This window comes from Sinocyclocheilus grahami, unplaced genomic scaffold (genome assembly GCF_001515645.1).
Source record: "Sinocyclocheilus grahami isolate Dianchi unplaced genomic scaffold, SAMN03320097.WGS_v1.1 scaffold97.1, whole genome shotgun sequence".
NCBI classification, from domain to species: Eukaryota; Metazoa; Chordata; class Actinopteri; order Cypriniformes; family Cyprinidae; genus Sinocyclocheilus; species Sinocyclocheilus grahami.
In genome coordinates this window covers 1,874,638-1,899,744 of record NW_015505276.1, presented here as the reverse complement: position 1 = coordinate 1,899,744, position 25,107 = coordinate 1,874,638, and the positions used below count along the sequence as shown (strand labels likewise).

Sequence of the window (25,107 nt, the reverse complement as noted above, 5' to 3'; positions counted from 1 at the left end):
GAGAGCAGGAAGAGTTCCTGGGCAATGGCTTTGGCGGTGGCTTTTCGGAGGGGCACTGCCTCAGGGTACCGGGTGGCATATTCGACGATCACCAGGATGTGTTCATGTCCCCGGGCAGACTTAGGCAACGGCCCCTCAAGGTCCATCCCGATGCGCTCAAAGGGCACCTCGATGATGATCAGCGGACTGGAGGGAGTGACGTCACTTGGCAGGTCGGGCAGGCTTGGCAGAACCGCTTCACTTCCCAAATGAGCCCCCTCCCGTCACCTGTTGGAACATATCATAGAAGACGTTAGGATTTTGGGAGGGGGACTCACCTTCTCTCCCGCTATCCGAGGCCAGAAGCACAGGCCGCTGACGAGGTCCTGTCGTGGGCCTCCTTCTTCGGCGGCCCCCTCCTGGGCTGGCAGGCTGCGTAGCCGTGGCCAGCAGGCGGTCAAACCCTGGCCAGTCTCTCCCGATCAGCACGGGGATGGGAAGATCCTTCATGACCCCGATTTCCACCGGCCAGGCGCCGAAATGGTCACCCTGCAAGCGGGAACTTGTTGTGTGTCCTCGTTCGGGGGGTGAGAATATGCGACTGGACCAGAGTGACCGCACTGCCCGAGTCCAGCATGGCCCGGAACTGCTTTCCATTCACTTTCACTTCTATGTATATGTGTATATATATATATATATATATATATGTATGTGTGTGTGTGTGTGTGTGTGTGTCAGTAAGCAGTGCATTAATATAGAACGGTAATTAAAGGCTCTAATGCACACCAGCATAGGTGTGTGTATTGTAGGAGCTAGACGATGTATGATGATGTGTGACGGCATAGTAGTGGTGTCCCAATTCTTAGGGGAATATTTTCACCCCTACCCCTTGACACTCTGTTTCAAGGGCCAAGGGGTAGGTGGAGGGGAAGGGGTATAAAATAGAATTGGGATTGGGCCAAAGTCTGTTAGTGGATCATGTTTGCAGTGAGATATAAACCAGTTTCAGGATCCATCTCTTGTAGTCTGGACAATAAGTGTGTGTGTGTGTGTGTGCGTGTGTGCGTGTGAGAACAATATCATCACCGTAGGTGTCCTGACCTGAAGCTCACTTCTTACCCTTTAGAGAACCTCTAAATCGATTTCAAACATCCAGAGCATTGGGAGTTAGCACACTAATTATGTCAATAAAAGAGAACAAATGTTTTCGCTAATGTGCTAAATTTAATTGGCAGAGGGTTCAGCTAAAACTTGTGACAGTCATGAAAGTTTGAGCCCTGATTGAGTTAACATTCCAGATCTAGAAACAGGGCTGGTTGTCGTGCTAAGTGCTGCTGCGTGATGCAGCTAAAGCCCTGTTTAACCCTTTACTTGTGTATGTGCATCCTAACACACTCTATTGTAAGTAATGGGCTTTTTTTAAAGACCTATATAAAACCCAAACTGAAGTTGTGTGGCTTTTAGCCAATGCCTGATAACTTCACAGTCATTAGAGTTCTCTTAAAGATCCCCTGACAATTGTAATTGACTGTGAAAACTATAAAACTGTTGATTTATAGTAATAAAAATTGTATACTGATAATATTATTTAAAAGATTATTTAAGTTTGAAGTATTTAGATACAGATGAGTTTAGGGAGACTGACTCGAAATTGCCATTTTTCATGTGAGTGGGCTGATTAGCTCTCTTGCCACAATTTACAGGGCCATGGTAAGTTACTTCTCTTATTAATGGATCTTTGTCCAAGATTAATTATGTACAATATAGTGTAGTTTTTCACTGAACATTTTGCTCTTTTTCTCTGGAGAAGCAGTTCTGCAATCTGTCTGAGTACGTGGTGTTCAAGTTAAAATATTTTTTTTAAACGTTTTAAAACTGTAGGTTTGGCCCCTAATTCAGTATTGTCCTTCTTACAGAATATAAATAGTCTGAATAAGAGTTTAGTATTGGAATCAAGTTGCAGGCTCAATTTTCTCATTTCCTCCACTTACTAAATTACATCATCATCTTCTGCCTACAGTTTCCTCTCTTTTGCTGAGAAACATCACTGATGCTTGGGTTAATTCTTTGTAAACTAATGACATCATCATCGTTTACACTTGACACCAAACTTGTAACCACATACATACATAAAGTAATCTTCGACTGATTTGACTGATATTGGTTGTGATATGTCTTAAAAATAAGACTTAAAAACAGAGGTGCACTGCAGCACATGCTCTTAAGCAAAGACGCTCTTATAATGAGACCTTAACTCAATAATGTGGCTGTTTATCTCATTTATGTTTTTGTCGGATGGCCCGTGGTCATTATTGGATTATTCTATCAGCTCAAGTCGCTTTTTAATTTCATTATATTACCTTTGTCCATTTTTAATCCAATAAAACAGGACCAGAATAGTTTTCATCCAGTCACACTGGTTCAGTTCCCTATAAAACAGTTGACACTGAAGTTCTCTACCTACATCCATGTATATTAGAAGCCAGTTCTCTCATTTACAGAATAACATTAGCCTTTTCCACCCCATTCTCCACAGTTTTCCAGTTTATCTCATTTTTTGCTAATCATAAATTAGCGTTTGTTTCAGTTAGCTGTGGTCTGAGCTCTAATGACTGCTCTGACCCCATTAAAGCCCTGCAGAGATGGCTTATAGGTGAAGATTCAGCCGCAGTGGGTCGTTTCAGCAGGAACTGACTGTAATTCATATCCAGCTTCAGAACAGCATCTGACGGTACAGCTTAGGGAGATAGTGTGTCTGTCATTTGCACATTTGAGCATATTAGGTGTTTAAATGGCACTTTTATCCTGCGTCGCTCTGTCAGTACTCAGTGGGAGCACATAAGTGTTTACTGAAGCATTCGATGAGTCCTTCAGCGGTTTAGAGAAAAATCACCAGTCTCTAGCAGTAATATCAGTCCTCACTGTTATTTTTCATCTGTGGAAGACAAATGGAGAAGATTTCAAGAATCTATATGCAGATATTTCCATACAATGACATTTTGTAGTGACCGAGATTGTAAAATGTAAATGAGAGATAAGAATGTCCATGATAAAGAAAAGGATCTCATATGTGACAAGTTCTTAGACATGTACACTTTGTATTCATTGTGGTTTCATATGGTTTTGAAAACCTTTTATAACATTTCAAACAAAAACTGTTGTTTATTGCTCTAAAAATGTCAATTGGTGTGACCATTAAAGGAAAAGTTCACCCAAAAATGAAAATTTGCTGAAAATTCGCTCACTCTCAGGTCATGCAAGATGTAGATGAGTTTGTTAGTGAGAGTGTTTGTAAGAAAAAAATTTACATTAAGGCGTTTAACTTTAAATGCCTTTAAAAGTATTCCTTTAAGTAAAAAGCAAAAAAGGGAAACATATTTCCCAGCATATGAGCGTGCACATCTTAATCATTTAATTTAGAATGTTTTTGAATATTTTTTTCAATATTTTTTTTTTCTTCAAAGATTGTGAATTATGATTGAATTCAAAAATATAATTTTTTTTTGGCAGTTGCACCACTTACTGTTAGGTAGCACCTCCCAACATTTACTCAAAGTCTGGTATCATAGCGGGAAAACATGGATTTGACTCCAGCTAAAGAATCATGCACGGGATGAGTATGTCTCAAATAACACTGCCATCTGTTCCAGACAAGCAGCAACATCTATTAAATTATATAAGGCACATTGAGGTAGAGTATCCGTTACGTTGTGGTATCTTGTGCATAAACGCACAACGAAACATTGGTCTAAGAGCGCAGCAGTGTTCGCAACAGTCTGTGAGCCGTGATAGTTTTAAAGTCCGTATGGAAACGGCTGCGTGATTCTGGTTCCGGAACAGACTTTCTGACACAGCCGCCCCCGATTATCAGTCAGGATTAATTGCATACCTTATGAAAGGCCGTTTCAAGAGTCCGCTTCATCATCACTTAATTGGGGAAGGTGAATCAGTCTTGCAACGGGACGTGTGTACGTTTTATCCTTCACTTGAATCTTGGCCATCCTAATCCTTCCATCAGCCCCTGCATAAGTTTCCTTCACAATGCTTACAGGCCACAGAGCTCGTGGAAGCTGAGGATTAATCACAAGCGCTACTTATCCTACTGCCAGCTCTTTGCCATCAGATCTCCATTTCTGTCTGCCCTGTAGCTCTGGTAAGTAACCGCAGATGAAAGAAGTCCAGAATTGGTCAGCCAATACCTGACTATGTCTCCACCTGCGTTTTCCCAAGAGTTCGTGGGGATCATAAAGGACTTGTGGCAAGGGCTGGGTATCGTTCAAAAATGTTCGATATCGATACCGATACCTTGACTCCGATACCGGTTCCTGAACGATACTTTTTTTGATACCAATTTTATGAAATCAGTTTTAACAAGATTACATTATCTAAAAAAAAAAACTTTGGTTTTATTTTTCAGCTTGTTGATGTTTATACAAACTCAAAGACTCATCTCCTGAGCCACTGCACAAAGGAACAAAATGTAATCAACACAATAAATCAGTGCAAATAGTTTTATTAAAGCTCAAATAGTCTTCAGTCTTCTGTTAGGCTACATTTACACTAGTGCGTGTTCGTTTTAAAACGCATAGCTCAGACAGAATCATGATTTCTATTTATTTTCCACTGATTTACTGATGAGCATTAGCAGCTTCCAGCGCTGTCTGCCTGTGTTCTCTCTTCCATGATCGCTGCTCTGACTCCGAGTCAGAGGTAATAACATATTTAATTTCAGCAAAATTACATGGCCAAAACACACATTAGGAGCACTCAGGGGGGTTGTAGCGGAACTTAATCTGCTGTTCAGCTAGTTGTCTCTGAAGCTCGGGGGCCATTAGACTGAATGTATCTCATAGTTCCCTGTCACCTCCTGTGAAGTATTTCGTAAGGCTTCCCTCTTCGAGCAATGAAGCGACATAAGGAAAGTAGAAAGGCATCTGTATCCAGGTGTTCAAGGAGATCTAAATGTAAGCATCTGGTGGTTAGGCACTTGTACAAGATCCCCCATCGCTTCTCCTGGCGACGTCCTATCTTCATGTGAAAGGGCCCAAAGCAGTCTATGCCAGTGGAGTAGAACGGTGGCTTAAACAGAAGTAGCCGACAAGGTGGTAGGTCGGCCATTCGAGGGATCTGTGGTTTAGCCCTCCAGAACTGGCAATCCTTACAGGTTTGTTGGTTTTTGCGTATGGCTTCACAACCCCTCAGCACCCAGTATTTACGTCGTAGCTCTGCTAGCACTCTCTCAGCATCAGGGTGAGGGAGCTGTTGATCCATGTCCTGTATGAGTAGCTTCGTGACCTAATGTCGTGGGTCAAGGACGATTGGGTGTATACTGTCCGATTGCAGGGTTTCAGCCCGGCAAAGTCGTCCGCCGACTCTGAGAAGGCCAGTATCTTTATCATACTCTGGGGCGAGAGAACACAGACGACTATCAGTTGGAATGAGCTGTCCAGCTCTCAGAGCCTTGATTTCATCTGGGAAAGTATCAAGTTGTGCCTGTGCTAAAATGAGCTTTTCTGCCTGGATATAGCTTGGGGCATCACAAGGGGTATCAGTGGTTGCCACCCCATCACAGGCCCATGCAGTGGACTGGACCAGTTCTTTTCAGGTTTGGAACTGACTGAAGTCTGGAGGTGTGAAACTCGACATTGTTGTGACTGAGTCAATAAAATATGCTCTTTTCAGTTCACTGGGTTCGGGCTCAACGTGGGCTGACGTGGGTAACAATGGCCACATATCTGATCCTTGAGTCAGGAAATCTGGGCCAGATATCCATTGGTGAGGGCCTGCTAACTCCTCTAAGGTCATACCTCGGGTGATATGGTCAGCTAGGTTTTCATACCTCCACCTGTTGACATCAGTTAGTGTCTGGATTTCCGCTACTCGGGCCCCCACAAAGACCTTGTATCGGCGTGACTCTGATTTTAACCAGTGCAACACTGTAGTGGAATTAGACCAGTAGGTGACTTAGATTAACAGTAGGGTCAGCTCAGCCTGTATTACCTTGGCCATTTGGGCTCCAGTTAGGGCAGGAGATAGCTCTAAGCGGGGCATGGATAGGCATTTCCAGGGAGCTACACAGGATCGAGCTAAGACATAGGAGACATGGACATCCTCATGCTCATCTGTGGTCCGAAGTTACGCCACGGAACCGTATACCCTCTGTCGCAGGGTGAATGAGAACACAGACTCGGTACTGATAGAAAGAGCCCCGGAGGGTGATTTATTGCCCACACACTGATCACACGTGCTCGGAGGATTGGTGCTCGGTGCTCGGTGCCCGTCTCAACGTGGTGCTCGTGGGGTGAAGTGCCGTGGTGCAGATCTCTCTCCTGGGGTGCCGTCGGAGTCTGTGAATAAGGAGAAACAAGCATTAATGTCGCCTGAAGCTCCGGTGTGCCTTCCCACTGCTGTCTCTTCTCCTGGATTTTATGGCCAGCGGGAACGAGCTCCAGGTGTGCCACTCATCACGCACAAGTGTTGTGCTTCTGTGATCAATGTGGCAGCGGCGTTTCCATGGCGACACTGATCTGGAACCGGGATACTTGCCACATCCCTGTGGCCCTGGTCCTGTGGGGAAACACACAACTCATTGTGGGGGTATTACTGGGGGGGGAATTTGAGGTTACCTGCCAGACCTGCCCAACCGGACCAGCCCCGGGATAGACAGTCCGCATTCCCGTGATCGGCCCCGGCCCGATGTTGTACCTGGAAGTACCTGGAAGCAGAAGTCCTGGAGTGCGAGGAACCACCGCATCACTCGGGCGTTCGTGTCCTTCGCCCTCGACATCCACTCTAGTGGCGCATGGTCGGTGACGAGGGTGAACCGGCGGCCCCAGAGGTAGTATTTCAACTCCAGGACTGCCCACTTTATGGCCAGGGCCTCTTTCTCCAGTGTTGCGTACCTGGTCTCCGCGGGGGAGAGTTTCCTGCTGATGTAGACTACGGGGTGTTCCTCTTCATCCCGGAGCTGGGAGAGGACTCCGATGAGGAAGGGGGCGATGATGCGAGCCCACTCTTCCTGGACCCACCCCTCCCGGGCCGCAATAACCTCAACCGTATGGAGGTAAGCCTCTATGTCATCGTTCTCGGTCAACCAGATGAGGTATTGGGGCGCTTTGACCGGCGCTTCCGGGAGGGGCAGGCGCACCGCCACGCTGGCCTGCAGCTGTTACACGACCCGGTTAGTATACTCCTGCCGGGCTGCCAGTCATTCTGTAAACTGCTGCTGGCAGGCCGAGAGCTCCGTTAGGCGGCGGATGACCTCTTCCATGTGTCCGGGGGAAGAGAGCGGTTCTCCTAGAAGAAGCACAGAGATCGTTACAGCAACCTGGCTGTACAAGTCTGTGTCTCAATTCACCTGTAATGCCCGCATTCGCCACCATATGTCTCGGGGTGAATGAGAGCACAGACTCGATACTGATAGAAAGAGCCCCGAAGGGTGAATTATTGCCCACACACTGATCACACGTGCTCGGAGGATTAGTGCTCGGTGCCCGTCTCAACGTGGTGCTCGTGGGGTGAAGTACTGTGGTGCAGATCCCTCTCCTGGGGTGCCGTCGGAGTCTGTAAATAAGGAGAAAACAGCATTAATGTTGCCTGGAGCTCCGTTGTGTCTTCTCCTGGCTTTTATTGCCAGCGGGAACGATGCTGCCAGCGGGAACGACGCTGATCTGGAACCGGGATACTCGCCACACCTCTCAGAGACATCACAAAAGACATGCAGTTCCCTGATGGAGGAAGGAGTGTCTGCACAGGCAGGAAGATAAGGCTGAGGGATTTGTAGCTTGGTGATGTTAGACAGTTCTTCAGCCCACTGGTACCATTTCTCTCTGAGGTAAAGGGGTTCATTTGGGTCATCCCAGCCAAGGTTTTGTCTCCAGAGATCCTGAATAAGAGTCTTAGCCCTGGATGTGAATGGCATGATAAACCCAAGGGGGTCAAACTGACTTGCCAAAGTCTTATACAGGTTTCTCAGAACAGCCTCAGCTGGGTGGCTCTTATATCCGAGGGTGTCATCAAGGCAGTCCCATTGTAGGCCGAGCGTGGATTCTTGTAGGTCATTACTGTTCTGAGATAGCCAGCATTCACTACTAGTGGATCTGGCTTCTGAAGGGAGATGCTTGAGAACTGATGGTATGTTGCATGCCCACTGCCTTATTTTGAAGCCTCCCTTTGACAGAGCCTGGCGCAACCCATCTATCACAGCTTTGGCCTCACTTTGATCTTGATTGCTGTGGAGGCAGTTGTCAATGTAGAATGAGTTCTCTACAATGTCATCCAAGCCAGGAATGGTGTCTTTATACTCTTGGGCATGGCACTGCAGAGCATAGATGACACAACAGGGGCTGCAAGTTGTTCCAGAGGGAAGCACCTGCCACTCATAGATGTCGGGTTGAGCCTCCCTATTCATGTCCCTCCATATAAATTGCAGCACTGATCTGTCACCAGGTAACAGGCGTACCTGTAGCCCTTGATGTCTCCACTGATCGCAATGGCATGTTGGCAAAACCTCAAGATAACACCCAGTAAGAATGGTCCCAGTGACGGTCCAGGAAGGAGTTGATCATTCAAACTCTGTCCTTGGTACTGGAATGGACAGTTGAAAACTATTCAGGGCTTCTCATTGTGGCATACCATGTGATGTGGAATAAACCAGGACTCTGTGCTCTGATCTGCCTCTTCTGGTGATATCCTGGCAATGTAGCCTGCTGTCTCCAGCTTTTGGATTTCAGAACAGTAGGTCTTGGCCTGCTCAGGATTCTTGGCCAGCTTTCTCTCAGTATTCCATAGACTGGGAAGCACAGCCTCTTTGCCTGCACGTAGCAAGGTGATGGGTTTGCGCCTTAGCAATGGTGTAGCATACTGCAAAACTCTGTCCACATTCACTCTAGCAGTAGCAGACTGTGAGAGATTGAAGGACTGTTGATCCTGTTTAGACCTTGTGATCAACTTTTCGTTGTATGGCAGGGTGTCCATTTGCCATAAGCGTTCCACATGGTGATATCGTTCATACCGGGGTGGTGTAGTCATGATGTGCAGACATTGTTACTGACCTCTAGGAGGCTGAATGGGACACATTGGGCCTTGTAGTACCCAACCAAGCTTGGTACATATGGCAACAAGGCCTCCTAGTGCTCCTTTACGGACAGGCTGAGTGGGGGTCAAGAGATGTGGCATGTCAGATCCTATAAGGAGTAAAGGTTGTACTCTGTCTACTGGTAGCAGGGGTAGACCTCTCAGGTGGCGGTATGCTCTCTGAAGAGCTGCCACAGGGTAATCATGTTCAGCGAGACATAAAACAGGAGCAGTGAAGGCATTGTGGATAGCATTACCTCTCTTTAGGTTTAGCAATGGGCAAAACCTCCAAAGTTACTGTAGACCCTTTCAGCTCAGCATGACTTTGTTGGATTGTCTGTAGCGGGAGAATCTTAGAGGTTCCATTCAGTTTAAGCTGTTGAATAACAGGAGAAAGAACGATGGTTCTCTCAGAGCCGTCGTCAAGAACAGCGTGAGCCTCCATAGTCTGACCACCATTGTGCAAAAGAACTTTGGCAACTTTGAGCATGACTTTCTGTGAGCGGTTGGGCCTCTCAAGATACACTTGTGTGGGGGGCAAGCTGACCATAAGCACGGCTCTTGAAGTGTTTCTAACAGAATCGTGTAGGACGGTAAGGTGCAGTTCTTTACAGATTTTACATGGTCGCTTGAGATTACAGGAGTCCACTGGATGGCTTCGACCACATTTCCAACAGAGTTTACCCTCTGTGATCCAGGTGATAATCTGAGAGGTGGTTAACTTCTTGAATTTCTCACAGGAGTTGAGGTAGTGCTCTCTGTTGTTACAGTGAGGGCAGTAAGGCTTTGGCTTGGACAAGGCTTTGACCTGTGTAGATTCAGGAGACTCGACGGCTTTCTCTGAGGTCAGAAGTATGCGTGTAGACCATTCTCTGTCAGGTGGGGTTCCTCTACCTTTCTCATATAGTTTGGTAGTTTCAGATTGAAACATGGCAGCTGCTCGACTAGAAATCTGCTTTGCTTGAGACTTTATTTGTAACCAAGCCGCCAGATCAGGGAGAGTATAGGTTTGATCTATCCCAGTTTGGAGATAAGCCATGGCTTAGGCTGTACTTTACGAAACTGCCTCTGTAAGCAGGGCATAAGAGCCCAGAAGATGGTCTACATGGGAACCACACATAAGTTTGTATGAGTCAAAGGCACTGGAGTCACCCGCCTTGAGTGGTGGAGTGCTCATGATAGCACCTAGCTCAGACTGCACGAGTTGTCTGGGCTGTCCATACTTCTGCAAAGCCTGTAAAGCAGCAGTGTATGGTTGTGGGTGGTGCATATAGGCCTTAGCCAGCTGCTGGGCACTCGCAAATTTCAGGTGACTCAGTAACACTTGATATTTGTACTGTTCACTGATGTGTGTATGGTGGGTCAGCAGATTATCCAAGGCCAGTTTCAATAGAGCAAAATCACTTTCAGTGCCACTCTCGAAGACTGGTAATGTAGGGCGAGGGATGCCGTATGCTGTGGCCATTAGCAGTTCTGTTCCGGGTTGAGGCAGGTAAGTAGCTTGGGGAACAGGTAGGTATGGATAGTATTGAGAGTAAAAGGGGGTGTTAGATGAATATATTACACTTGGACGAGTAGCTGGAAAAGGCTGGGTTTAACTGCTGGGTATAGCTCTCTGGCCGTGTAACGATGAATGCGCATCGAAAGTTGCTGCAGCTGAGGCAACAAGATGTGTTGACTATGAGGTCAAAACGCTGTCTGTATGGGGAGTCACGGGTTGCGTTCTCACTGGCTGCTGTGGGACAGGAGGTATGTTCTCCTCAGAATATGTGACTTGGGACCTCCTTAGGTTGGTTGACTGCACATAATTTCAGATTTGAGATCATTCAGATAATTTTCATTGATGATGGCACTGGTAAAGCTGGTACTGGTAAGGGCATAGTTACTTGGGATGACACAATGTAGTGTTTAAGTGTTGACTGAACTATGCGTGTGTCCCTTACAATTAGAGCTCGACCAATATATAATTTTGCCGATATTATTGGCCGATATGAGTCTGTCGCAGATATATCGGTATCTGCAAATATGTGAACTTTGATATGAACTTTTTTTTTTTTTTACATATAATGCAGATTAAATGCTTCTGAATGGTGTAATTACTTATTTTGTCCATCAGAGCACACTCCATTGTTTTCTACTGGCGACCCAGGTCAGTGTAGTGTAGAGATGCACGGATGAGCTCAAACTTCACCCGAGTCCGCTGCTTCGGATTATCTGTCTGCCACCCACCCACACCTATATTTGATCGTCACATTAGAATGATTCTAATTCTTAGTTTTGCATGATGATATGATGAATGGATGGTTCATTTTTAACAGCAGATTCAGTGGCGTTAAAGACTAGAGCTGATCTGCGCATAACGGAACGTGCATTAAAGCCTGTGTTACGGCCACCGGATCGCGGCCACTCAGTCAATGCTGGTGTTTATACCGGTGTACCGACGAAACATGCTACCTATCAGATTGTGCTTCCAAAAATATATTTGCATTGTTTTAAGGGTAAGTTTAGGGTAAGGGTAGGTATGGACAGGTAGGTTTAGGGTAGGGGTAGGTATGGACATAAAAAAAAAACCAAACCACATGAATAAGATGCTGGTAGCACAATCTGATAGGTAGCATTTTCACTATCGATTTGTTAGCACAAATCGTCAGAACACCGGCCGTGCCGTGGCCCAGAACTCATGCTTATCACATCGTTCACATCACGTCGCGCTGCCGCTGCGCGACAAAATACAATCAAATTCTACAGTATTTTGTCGTGCTGCTCGTGTCCGATTTAGAATAGAACCCATTTTAATCAGTGATGTTGTCTACACTGGATGCAGTAAACTGATGACTTGTTCTATTTATGACATGCTGACACAAAGTTCAAATGATTTTCAACGGTTGCTTTGTCAAGTCCTGTTGTGGTGCAGACACGGTGTCAGCATAGTTTGTCAGTACAGTCAGTAACGCAGCAGATTGAAAAGTTAGTATATTTTTTCAGTCCAATAGGCGGCAGTGTGGTGGTGGCTTGTGTCTGTTGAATGGAAAAAATATTATTCATTATTATTATTTATTCATTTTAGATGTTTACATTTGGAAAAGCTGTGCTTCCTGCATAAATCTGCCCCTGTTGATTTGGCAGTTGCTTGCTTGCCCTACAGTTACCTTGCTTAATTTCTTAATTCAAGTTATATATATTTTGTTCTATTTGTGTTTTTTTAAGTTATTTATAATAAGTGAAGTGAAGTTTACTGTTAAGTGCGCTGATGTCAGACTCATTTTGAATAAAGTTTATTGTTAAATACCCTGCCTCCACTACATAGGCCTATGTTTGTCACATCATTATAAGTGTTTTGGCCCTTTTCCACTGCATGGTACGGCTCGGTACGGTTCACTTTTTGGGGGTTTTCCACTGGGTACAGTACCTGGTACCTGGTACTTTTTTTAGTACCACCTCGGTTGGGGTTTCAAGTGAACCGTACCGTTACCAAAACGTGACGTGTAAACTCTGCTGATCACGGATTGGCCGCAATCATCACTACCTGCATCACTGAACTTGCGACACAAACACAAAAGAACTGCTAGATTTAAATCAGCACAGCCAGCGAAGGATCGAACGCACAGATGTTCCTCTCGTTGATAGCAGAGGAGCGGATCCAGTGAGAGCTTGATGGGGTGACGTGGAATGACTCCTTTGTTTAGGAGTCGTGGTAGTAGAGGCAGCGCAACTATAACGACATGTAAATAATCCCGCCCACTCTAAAGCGGTACTGAACTGCAGTGGAAACGCAAACCGTGCCGAGCCGAGTCGTACCACGCAGTGAAAAAGCACCATTTGATCACCACATTTGAGTTATTGCAAAAATGTGTTTATGTATATATATATTCTGTTTATGTAGACTATATACTGTATTCTATATACAGTACCAGTCAAAAGTTTGGACACACGAATGGGAAGTGTGTCTCAACTTTTGACTATACTGTACTATAATATAGCCTACACATAAAGAATATCGGCCGATATATCGATATTGGTCTTTTTTACTCCCTAATATCGGTATCGGCCCCCAAAAACCAATATCGGTCGGGCTCTACTTACAATGCTCTGTGCCTCTGGAGCAGTCTGTATGGCTTGTACCGTGGAGGATGATGGAGAGACTGCTGGAACATAGATGTTTGGGCTGAGCTAGCAGAAGGCAACTGAGGTGCTGGCCAAGTTGAGTCAGGTGATATGCAAATCTCTGAGTCAGACAAGCTGGTATCTTTGCTGAGCAGGGAACTCACGAGTTTGGCCACCTCAAGGTCAGTTTCTGCTATTTTAAGCTTACGCTGTCTCTGCAACCGGTTAGATAAGGCTTCCTTTGCCGAGAGGGCCTCTTCCTGTGCATGTTGAGCCTCTCTAGCTTGAATCTGTAACCTCTGAAACTCTATTTCTGCCAGTGGGTCCTCCTCCATTTGCTGACGGAGCTCATCATACTGCCTTTGTTTTATTATTTCCTCCACTATGGCTGCCTGCCTGCTTGTGAGTGCGGATGCAGCATGAGCGCCCAAGACACTGGAACGACCACTGAATTTGGAATGAGAACTGGCTTTGCTATGGGTTTTCCTCGACTGGCTCTTGTGTTGGCTTTGACAGCATGAAGAAGCGGTTGGAGGAGGATCCACAGGAGGCAGATAGCCAACCTCATATGCATCCAGATGGGAAGGCAGTTTATTCTGTCTTTTGGGTCGAACTGTAGCCTCTGATGCATTGCTAGCTGCAGTTACCCATGATGATTTGGTTGCTATGATCTGGCTCGAAGGACCAATTTATGTTAGGTAGCACCTCCCAACATTTACTCAATGTCTGGTATCATAGCGGGCAAACATGGATTTGACTCCAGTTAAAGAATTATGCACGGGATGAGTGTGTCTCCAATAACACTGCCATTTATTCCAGACAAGCAGCAACATCTATTAAATTATATAAGGCACATTGAGGTAGAGTATCCGTTACGTTGTGGTATCTTGTGCATAAACGTACAATGAAACATTGATCTCAGAGCGCAGCAGTGTTCGCAACAGTCTGTGAGACATGATAGTTTTAAAGTCCGTATGGAAGCAGCTGCGCGATTTTGGTTCCGGAACGGACTTTCTGACACTTACAGTTTGAACTAAACTTGCCTAGTCATAAAAATTTTAAATTATTTGGTGGTTTTGTAGATTTTAAAGTTGTTGTTTTTTTCTCCTTCCAAATTTCAATAAGCTGTCCAGCAGTTTTTCACATGTAGTCATAACAGAAGTCATTAACATTTAAAATCTGGAAGCTACAGCAGCAAAAACAGGCTGTTGTTAATGTAAAAATGTGTAAATGTGTTTTATTTGCTAATTGCATCTACATGCATGTACTGGATTGATTAATATGAACAGTGTTGGGGGTAACGCATTACAAGTAACGCGAGTTACGTAATCAGATTACTTTTTTCTAGTAACTAGTAAAATAACGCATTACTTTTTTAATTTATAAGAAAATATCTGAGTTACTTTTTCAAAAAACTAACGCCAGTTACTTTTTCCCATTTATTGACTGACAAGTCTCCTGTCCCCATATTGGGAGAAATTGGAAGTGCAGAGGAATTGTGTGCGCTGTGTGAACATGATGTTACTGTAGTTCTAGACTAAATGTGAATGTGCATCAATTCATCCCACTCACAAAAAAACAGATTTAGTGTTCATCAAAATTAATTAAAACAGTGAAATGCAAACTCAGAATATGACGCAAACCTGCAATAATTAAATATGTTAAATAACACAAATGTATCTAATCCCATTTTATGAACCAATGTCTTTGCTGCTGACCTTTGATGATCCAGTTCAACCATACTAATAAGCAAAAATGACTTTAGATAAACTAACAATTGTGCTTCATTGTTTTTTTTATTGCTGAAGAGTGTTTCTTCTCCTGCGTTCTATTGTACAGACGGGAATTTACTTTTCCTTCAGCCTGAGGTTTATTCATTACACTTTTTGGTGTGAAAGGGCTTTTACATTTGCTATAAATAGAACTTCTTATATTAAAAATAATCAAGCCCTGCTCATATTTAAAAAGTAACGCAAAAGTAATGTAACGCATTACTTTCCATAAAAAGTAACTAATATGTAATATATTAACTAATAACGTAATAACGTAATTAGTTACTTTTTTAGGGAGTAACGCAATATTGTAATGCATTACTTTTAACTTTCCCCAACACTGAATATGAACATGTTAAAAACACCATAAGCAGTGTTCTTATGATCCACCTTGATCCATCCCTTTAAGAACTATTTAAATCTTTGCACTTTTTTAGGCTTAATCATTGTGGGTTTGAGATCTGGCTAATTTACTCATCTCACAGACACTGTGCCCAATCATTTCCTTAAAATGTACACCTTATCTGCTTTTGGATCTTTAATAAATGGAGAGGTGCAGGTTGTAAGTGAGATGTAACCAGATGAGCAGTGATTTCAGCAGCGTGCTGGAAACAGAGGGCGAGAGCTGTGCTCGCACACTCACCGGCTAATGGGAGCAGAAATGCTGCTGGCCTGAGGGAGTTCTAGTAATGTTATAAGGAAAGAGCCTGGAATCCATCATGCTTAGGGGAAATCAGAGACAGGATTCTCACTCAGACCACCTGCCCCCACACCAACACACACACACATCCTGTTGAGGAGTTATTATAGCAGGACAATTTATGCCATCTGCTTACTCCCCACTTTGGGAGTCCAATCTGGAGTATGCGATACTTTGAGAAAAAATAAAGTTGAATATGCTAAAATTATTTATGCCATTTACTACATACAAGTATCATGTACTCATAGAACCTGTAGAGCATTTATTTTAATTATACAACATTCAAATTCATGCATTTCAGCTGAAACCAGATCTATGGCTAGCAGTGTCCTTTGGCGACCCAGTTTGTTTTGTCCCACTTTTAAGTTTGAGTCACTCAGTAATGGCAATAATGACATGGACAGGTACAGGGGAAAATGCTAGAGAAATAAATCATGACATGAATACCAAGTTAGTGCTGGCATAGACATTAAATTTTTTCCTTGAAATAAGCACAGAAAGTGGAAAAAGAGCAGCAGAGTCATTCTCTAGTTGATGATTATAAAATAGTTCATTTAATATAAGGTTACGTTAATTTTTCAGGGGAGCAGCACGCGTTCACTCTGCATGAGTATGCCAAGATAAAAAAAGAAGAAAATGAAGAATATATATATATATATATATATATATATATATATATATATATATATATATATATATATATATACATATTCTTTGTTTTTTGTTTTGTATTAAAAAATGTTTGGCCCATATTAGATATTTAATTGTACATAGTAATTTTCCCTATGTTTACTTTCAGGTTATTTTTGCTCATCTAATTTTGTAAAAAAAAAAATAATAACAATAATATTAAAAACGAATAATTGTTAAATTTAGCAAATCTAATGTAATTTCAAATTGTACATTGTTTCAGCTATATAGTAATAACGGTTCATTTTTGATGAAATATTGGTGCATGAAGATCTATCTACTAACATGTAAACTAAAGTTACTGTAACAGAAAAAAAAAAAAAAAAATATATATATATATATATATATATATATATATATATATATATATATATATATATATATATATAAACAAATTGTCTGCTTGGTGTTTTGTCTAATTTAGTCCTCATCCAATAATGACTTTGACATCCCTGGGTTTTGTGAGTGTTTAAACTGGCCTTGAGTTTTTCTAATCCCCCTCCTTGTGTGGGTTTTTATTTACTTTTTTTTTAAAATAATTAACTAGAAATGGAAAGTTGAGAAATCAAAACTGTTTCAAGGTTATATGCCTTATGTGGTTGAATGTCTTTCAGTGCATTTTGGCTGTTTCCTATATCGTTGCTAGAGCTGGTTGCTAAGGTAATGATGCACGTTTCTGAGGTCTTCTGGGTGACAGACGGATAGATGGACAAATGGATGGATATAGATATGGATGGATGGATAATGGATAGACAGACAGACAGACAGACAGATGGCTTTATCATATATATTTATAATAACAGTCTGAATATATTAATGTAACAGTCTGAAAATTTGCCTTTCTGCTGAAGCCATCAAAGAAAATAAGATACACAAGTCATGCACATGGATGCCAGGTTGAGAAAAATACAGTAAAACAGGATATATTTCTGTATTATGCAAGTATAAAGCTCTGATTTGGAGAATGCATCTCTTAAAGGCATAGTTCACCCAAAAATGAAAATTCTGTCATTAATTACTCACCCTCGTGTCGTTCCAAACCCGTAAGACCTTCGTTCATCTTCAGAGCATAAATTAAGATATTTTGGATGAAATCCGAGAGCTTTCTGACCCTGCATATACAGCGACACAACTACCATGTTCAAGGCCCGGAAAGGTAGTAAGGACATTGATAAAACAGTCCATGTGACATCAGTGGTTCAACCGTAATGTTATTAAGCTACGAGAATACTTTTTTTATTTATTGTGATACTCTTTTTTTATTTATTGTGAAGACTGACAAGAAAGAGAAGACATTGTTGAATAAAGTCATTATTTTAGTTTTCTTTGCACACGAAAAGTATTGTAATATAGTTTCATAAAATTATGTTTGAACCACTGATGTCACATGGACTATTTTATCAATGTCCTTACTAGGGGTCAACCGATTATCAGCCTGGCCGATTATCAGCCTGGCCGGTTATCGGTGCCGATATTAAGCATTTTTATGGTTATCGGTCAATTTAAAAGCTGATTTGCCAATAAAATAATTTAAAGGCATTTAAAGAAAGTTTTTGTCAGAGCCCTTGTTATTCTTAATTTTGACAGTAATTTTAATTTTTACACCAGACACACACACACACACACACGTATATATGAGTTCAAAATATTGGTTATCTGTCTACTTGATGTAATAATCGGTGTCGGCCCAGAAAAACACATATCGTTGACCCCTAGTCCTTACTACCTTTCCGGGCCTTGAACGTGGTAGTTTGTCTATGGAGGGTCAGAGAGCTCTCAGATTTCATCAAAAATATCTTAATTTGTGTTCTGAAAATGAACAAAGGTCTTATGGGTTTGTAGCGACATGAGGGTGAGTAATTAATGACAGGATTTTAATTTTTGAGTGAACTATCCCTTTAATATCAGGAAACCCCAGTTATGTTTGTCCGTGGGCCAGGTTAAAACTTGCTGTAGCCTATATGTTATATTCTATTCATTAATTTCAGTAACACTGGCACTTTTCCATTCTGTTTTAAATGCTGTTCTTGTATTCAAATTCATTAGTGACAATACTGTATAGTCGATACATCAATATATCGAAAACAGAAGAGGTTTTCCAAAAGCAAGGGAAATATCATGCCTGGACTGTGTCTCATATAGCGGCTCTAACATAAGGAGTGGGGGTTAGATCCCTTGCTGATTGAGATGGACTGAGCGGCCCTAATGCTTGACAGTCTGCACACATGGTTCTGGTGAGGTTGCTTAATGAAGCTGATCTGATGCTGTCTGGAGAAGAGAGCAAGCAGACTGGTTTCTGGGCTGTTATGACACAACACAGCAGTGTAATTAGGTAGACTACAATTCTGGAGGCTGTTTTGAAATATTTACTCAGATTTCACATTAGAAGCTACCATGAGACCAATTGAGTCAAAATGATGAATTTTATAGCCAAACTGGTACCGGTGAGCACACTTTTCATGTTTATTGCAGTAGCAGCTGGAGTCAGGTGTGTTTTAGATGACTTTACTCTTTGTTTTATGCCAAAATGAGACCTGTGATTTGTGAAACAAGGGCATTTCAATACACAAGGTAACAAGAATACATTAAGTGACTCTCACAAAACCTGTCAACAATTTCCAGGACACAATTTATCTCCAAATCAACACAATGTAAGTATATATTTATTTATAAACACTACCGATTGGGGTCAGTGTTTTTTTTTTTTTTTTTTTTTTATTCACCAAGGATTCATTAAATCAATCCAAAGTGACCGTAAGCACATTTATGTTACAAACATTTTTTTTCCAAATTAATGCTGTTGCTTTTAATGCTTTTTACTTTGTATTAATCAAAGCATCCTGAAAAAAAATGTAACATGGTTTCCATAAAAATATTAATCTGCACACCTGTTTTTAACTTTGATTAAAAAGAAATGTTACAGCAAATCAGCATATTAGAATTATTTCTGAAGGATCTTGTGACACTGAAGACTAGAGTAATGATGCTGAAAATTCAGTTTTGCCAAAACAGGAATAAATGACCATTTAAAATATATTAAAAGAGAAAATTAAAATAACATTGTAATAATATTACACAATAATACTGTTTACTGTATTTTTGATCCAGTCTAGATGAGCATTCTTTTGTCAGAAACTTCTTTCAAAAACATTACAAAAAAGATTTTGTGACAGTAGTACATATTTTTCTTGAGGAAAAATGAATTACCATAGCCAAAATAAAAATGTTGGTTGAATTGCTGTAATGGGGAAAAGCAATTATTATAATTTTTTTATTTTTTAAATATTAGAATACAGTATTTTACTATACAATTTAGGAAAATTATAAAAGTGGGAATGATAATTTGGGGATAAATGTGCTTGATGGTCAAAAAAATATACAAATATCCCCACAACTTTAAATCGTAAATCAATCCATGAGATTTCATCACATTTTACTCTTATTGTTAATTCTTCTGGTGTTTTCAACAAGTGGACCAAGACCAAAGCTTCACTGACATGTGAATGTTTTCCCTGTGACGCTAGTAGGTTTTGTACATTTAAAACAGGCTGTTTTTGTAGTTTAGTTCAAATTAATGGCCCTTTTTTTCTGAACTGAGGAGGATAATTTGATGAAGCGGCATCAAAATCCTTTATCTCATAAAATGAATTTGATTTGACAATTTGATTGCTCATGACTTCTTTGAAGTGGTCAAAAATACACACTTCACCTTTACATGTTTCAAATCTTCAACAAGCAGTTGGAAGCAACATGAGAGAATTTTATTGATATGAAACCCTATTTGTAACATAAACTGTTGTTCTGCCTTGATTTGGTTTTCTCACAGTTCAGCGGTGGGCGTGGGTTTCTATGGAAACAGCGAAACCAATGATGGCGTTTACCAGTTGACTTACTCCATTTATAATGCCAATCACACACTGGGTAGCATTGGCAGTCTGGTAAGAGTTTCACTTCCTTCACCTGTCACACATCATGTTGTCCCATTTCATTAGAATAGCATGAGGAACACTGCGATTAAAACGAAATCTGAATTTTGCCTGTTACATTCTGCATGCTGAAAAACTAAGAGCCGGAGCCTCAGGGGCTTTTCACTGCTGCTGGAGTATGAGTGTATCATGTGATGAGTGGCACCACACACACACAGAGAGAAACGCATAGATGCAGCACTGCTGCAGGCTTCTTCTCTGCATGTTGAGAGCTGTAGTCATATTGTGCCTGTCCCCATTTTAACCTCTAGTTTGAGTTGTAGATAGACTAAACCTCTCCTGATGCAAACACATCTAGCTGGTGTGTGTATTGTTGTGTGTAGGCAAAGGAAAACAGTAAGCGCAAAGAGAAGACTGGGATGATCTGTTCATCTGCATTAAAGGGGATTAAAAATCTATCTGTATATCCACTCATGCTTCCACATTCACTGGTCTGCTTTATATGTCTGTGAGCATCCTGCTGATCAAATGATTGAGGATTTATTGAGAATTAATTTAATATTATATTCATGTTTTTAATTTAATTTAAAATTGTATGTAATTTAACATTTCATTTTAGAATTCAAATTAATTATGTAATATAAAATGTAATTTAACTATTTAATTTTATTTTATTAAATGCAGATAAATCAAAGTTTTCTGACAAGGAGAAACAACACAAAGTTATATCGGCTATGTTCAAAACAGATAGTATGCCATCTTATAATGCCTTACTCTTAAAGCAGTATGCAGTAGTTCTGGGCCTTTGTATTGATTGTTTACAGTTTACAGTGAAATCATGGTATAAAATCAAGCAGCACTGTAATATCACTGTGATTTTAATACACTTTTTATTTGGCCATTATGTTTTCTGAAAAGCATACCGGTAAGATTAGTTTCACAGTTGTGGAGTTTCACAACAGGAAGCCAGCTTTTAATAAATCCAATTCAAAATCTGTCATTTAACAATTTGTTTGCATAATCACGTATAAATATTCATGGAAGCCTCTGCATGGAATTGTGTGTGTATAATTTGCATGTATTAATAAAAATAAATAGGTAAATATTTGCTGTTTATTGCCAGGTTCCCCGCGGGTCTTTAAAAATGCTTAAAATTATTATTTTTTTTATTTTATTTATTTTTTTTTTTTATTAAAAGAGATTAAAAAGACTTAAATAAATAATCTATGAGTTAATTATCATTTGAAGAGGTCCTAAATTTGGGGACAGAAAACCAGGAATCACGATATGGCTTAATGTGAGGGTTAAACATCAAAAGACTATGATTTAATAAAATAAATATGAGCGCAGTGTATTTCAAAGTAACAACATGGTGCTTATGCACGTTTTCGGTCAACAAAAGCTAATGTGCATTCATTCTAGAAAATGAGGCTACATATAATCTATATCATATTCATAATTTTGACTGATTTTTTTTGCCAAAACTTTTTATTGTATTGTATTGTATTATTATATTGTATTATTTAAACTGTAAGATAGTCTAATGACCCCCAAAATACAATATTACTTTTTAAAATTAATATTGTATTTTGGGGTCAATGTTTTAAAGTCTTTTTAAAATGATATGTGCATGTCGTAAAAAGCTTTAATTTGATTTTAAACGCCTTAAAGATGCCCTGATTATTATACAGTGTATTGTTTTATTGTTGCATATTGATAAAAAAAATATTAAATGTTTTGAAGGAAACAATGATGTGGAAAAATATGACTTTTCCATTAGATTTTTATATTGTATTTTATTTCTTATTTTTAAACATTTTGGGTTTTCTAGGCTGTCGTTGCTATATGGTTGAAATGATAGTTCCTTGAAATAAAAACATACACTTTTAACTCATTTAAAAGCAAGTACATAAATATTGCAACATTTATTGATTATTGACGACTGTATGCTGTGCTGTTTTCAGCAAATAGTCAGCAAGTACTGTATTTCATTCTGAACATAGGGTTTGAAACATTTATCAATGCATATTTCCACTGTTTCAAGTTACTGGTTCAAGCATACTAAGCAGTAAAGAGTATGTACTGCATGTTATGTAGAAGTATGCTAGTACTGGACAGACTTCACATTTTTATTAACAAAAAAAGCAGTGATTTTTTTTCTAATCTCAGTCTTTGTTATAATCGATGTGGATTAAGTGACAGGCTTACAAGATCTTTCCTTTCCCATTCAAATGTCTGAACATCACCATCTATGCACTGAGCACTGGTATATTTAAAACAACCCACAAACAGTGTTTCCAGCAGTATGTCTTGGATTTGAGGGCGGTGTAGTTTAGCATATGGCAGGTTGAGTGTGACAAACGGAGCATTTGGCTGGCTGGCTGGCTGGCAGAACATTTCTCCTCATACAGCCCTGATGTTCATTACCTGCTGGCAATGTGGTGACAACCTCTGTTCTTCTAATACACTGCCTCCGAGAGCTTCCTGCTGTCACTCTCACTCTCTGCCAGTGTATCTTTGGCTCACTGGCCCATAATGCATTGCCTCACGGCCGAGTGAACATATCTAAATATGCGGTCTAGAACAGCCTTTTCACTGTTTGCTGTAGCTAAAACAACATTGAAAATGTGAGAACAACAAACAACCATTGGCTTCACTACAACTGCATAAATCCAATTTCAGCTTTAGTGGAAGTTTCACTCTTAAAATTTAAAGGCAAAGAGGACCGTGTCTAAAGGGCCAAGCTTGATTGCACAACTGAATTCATGAATGTTGAAGTGATAGGGAGAGTGTGGAGGAAGTTTTTGAGCTTCCATGCTTTTTAAACGCCTCCTGCCTGTATTTGCGTGCCAGAAAATAGCTGTTGCAACTGTGAGTAAATGGTGTAGTGATTGCCATTTCGCATGCTTTTAACTCTATTTCATGCAGTATCCACACCTTCCACAAGGGAAGTGAATCTAATGTATGAATGTTAGTCCTTTTGAATCTTAATCTTTATTCATCTTAATTACTCTTCCACCATTTCGAAATTACGAGTTATAGAGCAATTATTCAAAAGAGCCACATATTGCAATTCACTGAAATTAAAGCAGAACGATCAATTATTGCAAAGAATGAGAGCGGTTTACCAGAAATACCACATGATGGCCTTTAAAAAGAGGGAAAGAAGAGGTCAGATGGCTGGACTCAAGCAAATATTTTTTTCAGCTGATGTACTGTGCTGTTTAAGTATGTAAAGGATTTGATGTCTCATAACAAATTTAAAAACGGATACAAACTATGTGCCATTAATCCAGTCTAGTGTAGCTTACTCTGGCTGGATAAGATTCTAAGATACATTCTCATATAAAGGTTGTACGCAAAATCTTTTAATGCTAACAAAAGCTTTTTCACAATTGGTTTGTCTCTATGGTACGAACCTTTGAGGGTTGTGCAGCATTTGGTTTTTACAGGCTTTACAGACAGGTCGATACGTGGATAGATCTCTGACATCGACTCAAGCCTGCAGCAGAGGCTCTATAGTGTTTTAAAAAATAAGCACAGAATATTTCATAGTCATAACTCTGCACCTAGGCAGGCGGAGAGCAGAAATATTTAGTGGTGACCTGACAAAATCCTCCTGAAAGCATTATTGATTCTCTGCCAGCTACAGTGAATCTGTCAAAAACAGAGATCAGGGACTAATGAAGCTCACTGAAAACTGATTTGTTACTTTCTGGGCAAATTTTGAGCCTAGAAGTCCATCTTAACATTAACAATGGATGGTCTGCCAAAATAAATCAGCTTCCTTCCTGCCATATGTCAAAGTTTATAACAAGTTTATAATCTACATTTTATTTTGAGAAAATCGTTTAGCTAGTACCCTCCTTTAATCATAACATAATCATAGCATAACATAAAAAAATATCCGGTCACATTTTCCTTAAAGCAAATTCTGGCAGGTGAAATCCAAGAAATCTCAAGTGAGGACAAAAAAGTTTCCCCACTCAGATTTTGCAACTGGTTTGAGTTGCTCACACGAATTTCACCACGTTGAAAAAAAAATGCTTGTCTTGAAGTGATTTCTGTGTAAGATATGCTTTATACATTGAAAAATTATTGACAATGTACCCTTATTGCCTGTGAAACCGCACCAAAATTTAACTGTTACCACATCTTAAGTCACAAAATTTCATGTACTCCTAATTTTCTCACCTTCATATACATTCCAGACCTGTGTGAATTTGTTTTTTTCTGTGTAAGACAAAAGAAGATATCTTGAGAAATGTCTCAGTGTTGTTGTTTTCTGCCTATATAATGAAAGTCAATTGAGTCCAATATTGTTTGGACCCTCAAATTCTTCAAAATATCTGTAATAATTAAAGAAATCAAAAGCCTTACATTATAATTTTTTTCCTTAAAGAATTTCTCCGCTTTCTGTCACTCTTGCCACGGACCGTGTCTAAAGGGCCAAGCTTGATTGCACAACTGAATTCATGAATGTTGAAGTGATAGGGAGAGTGTGGAGGAAGTTTTTGAGCTTCCATGCTTTTTAAACGCCTCCTGCCTGTATTTGCGTGCCAGAAAATAGCTGTTGCAACTGTGAGTAAATGGTGTAGTGATTGCCATTTCGCATGCTTTTAACTCTATTTCATGCAGTATCCACACCTTCCACAAGGGAAGTGAATCTAATGTATGAATGTTAGTCCTTTTGAATCTTAATCTTTATTCATCTTAATTACTCTTCCACCATTTCGAAATTACGAGTTATAGAGCAATTATTCAAAAGAGCCACATATTGCAATTCACTGAAATTAAAGCAGAACGATCAATTATTGCAAAGAATGAGAGCGGTTTACCAGAAATACCACATGATGGCCTT

At 40.5% G+C, this 25,107-nt stretch overlaps 1 protein-coding gene across 1 annotated transcript in view; it reads left to right on the top strand.

The window, feature by feature from the left end:
• LOC107587999 (protein tweety homolog 2-like) overlaps positions 1–25,107 on the top strand; it is a 50,916-nt gene that overhangs the window by 11,183 nt on the left and 14,626 nt on the right. Inside the window, exon 3 of the mRNA XM_016275981.1 lies at positions 20,147–20,258. Within this exon, the coding sequence (XP_016131467.1) occupies positions 20,147–20,258 (112 nt within the window). The remainder of the gene's footprint in view (positions 1–20,146; positions 20,259–25,107) is intronic.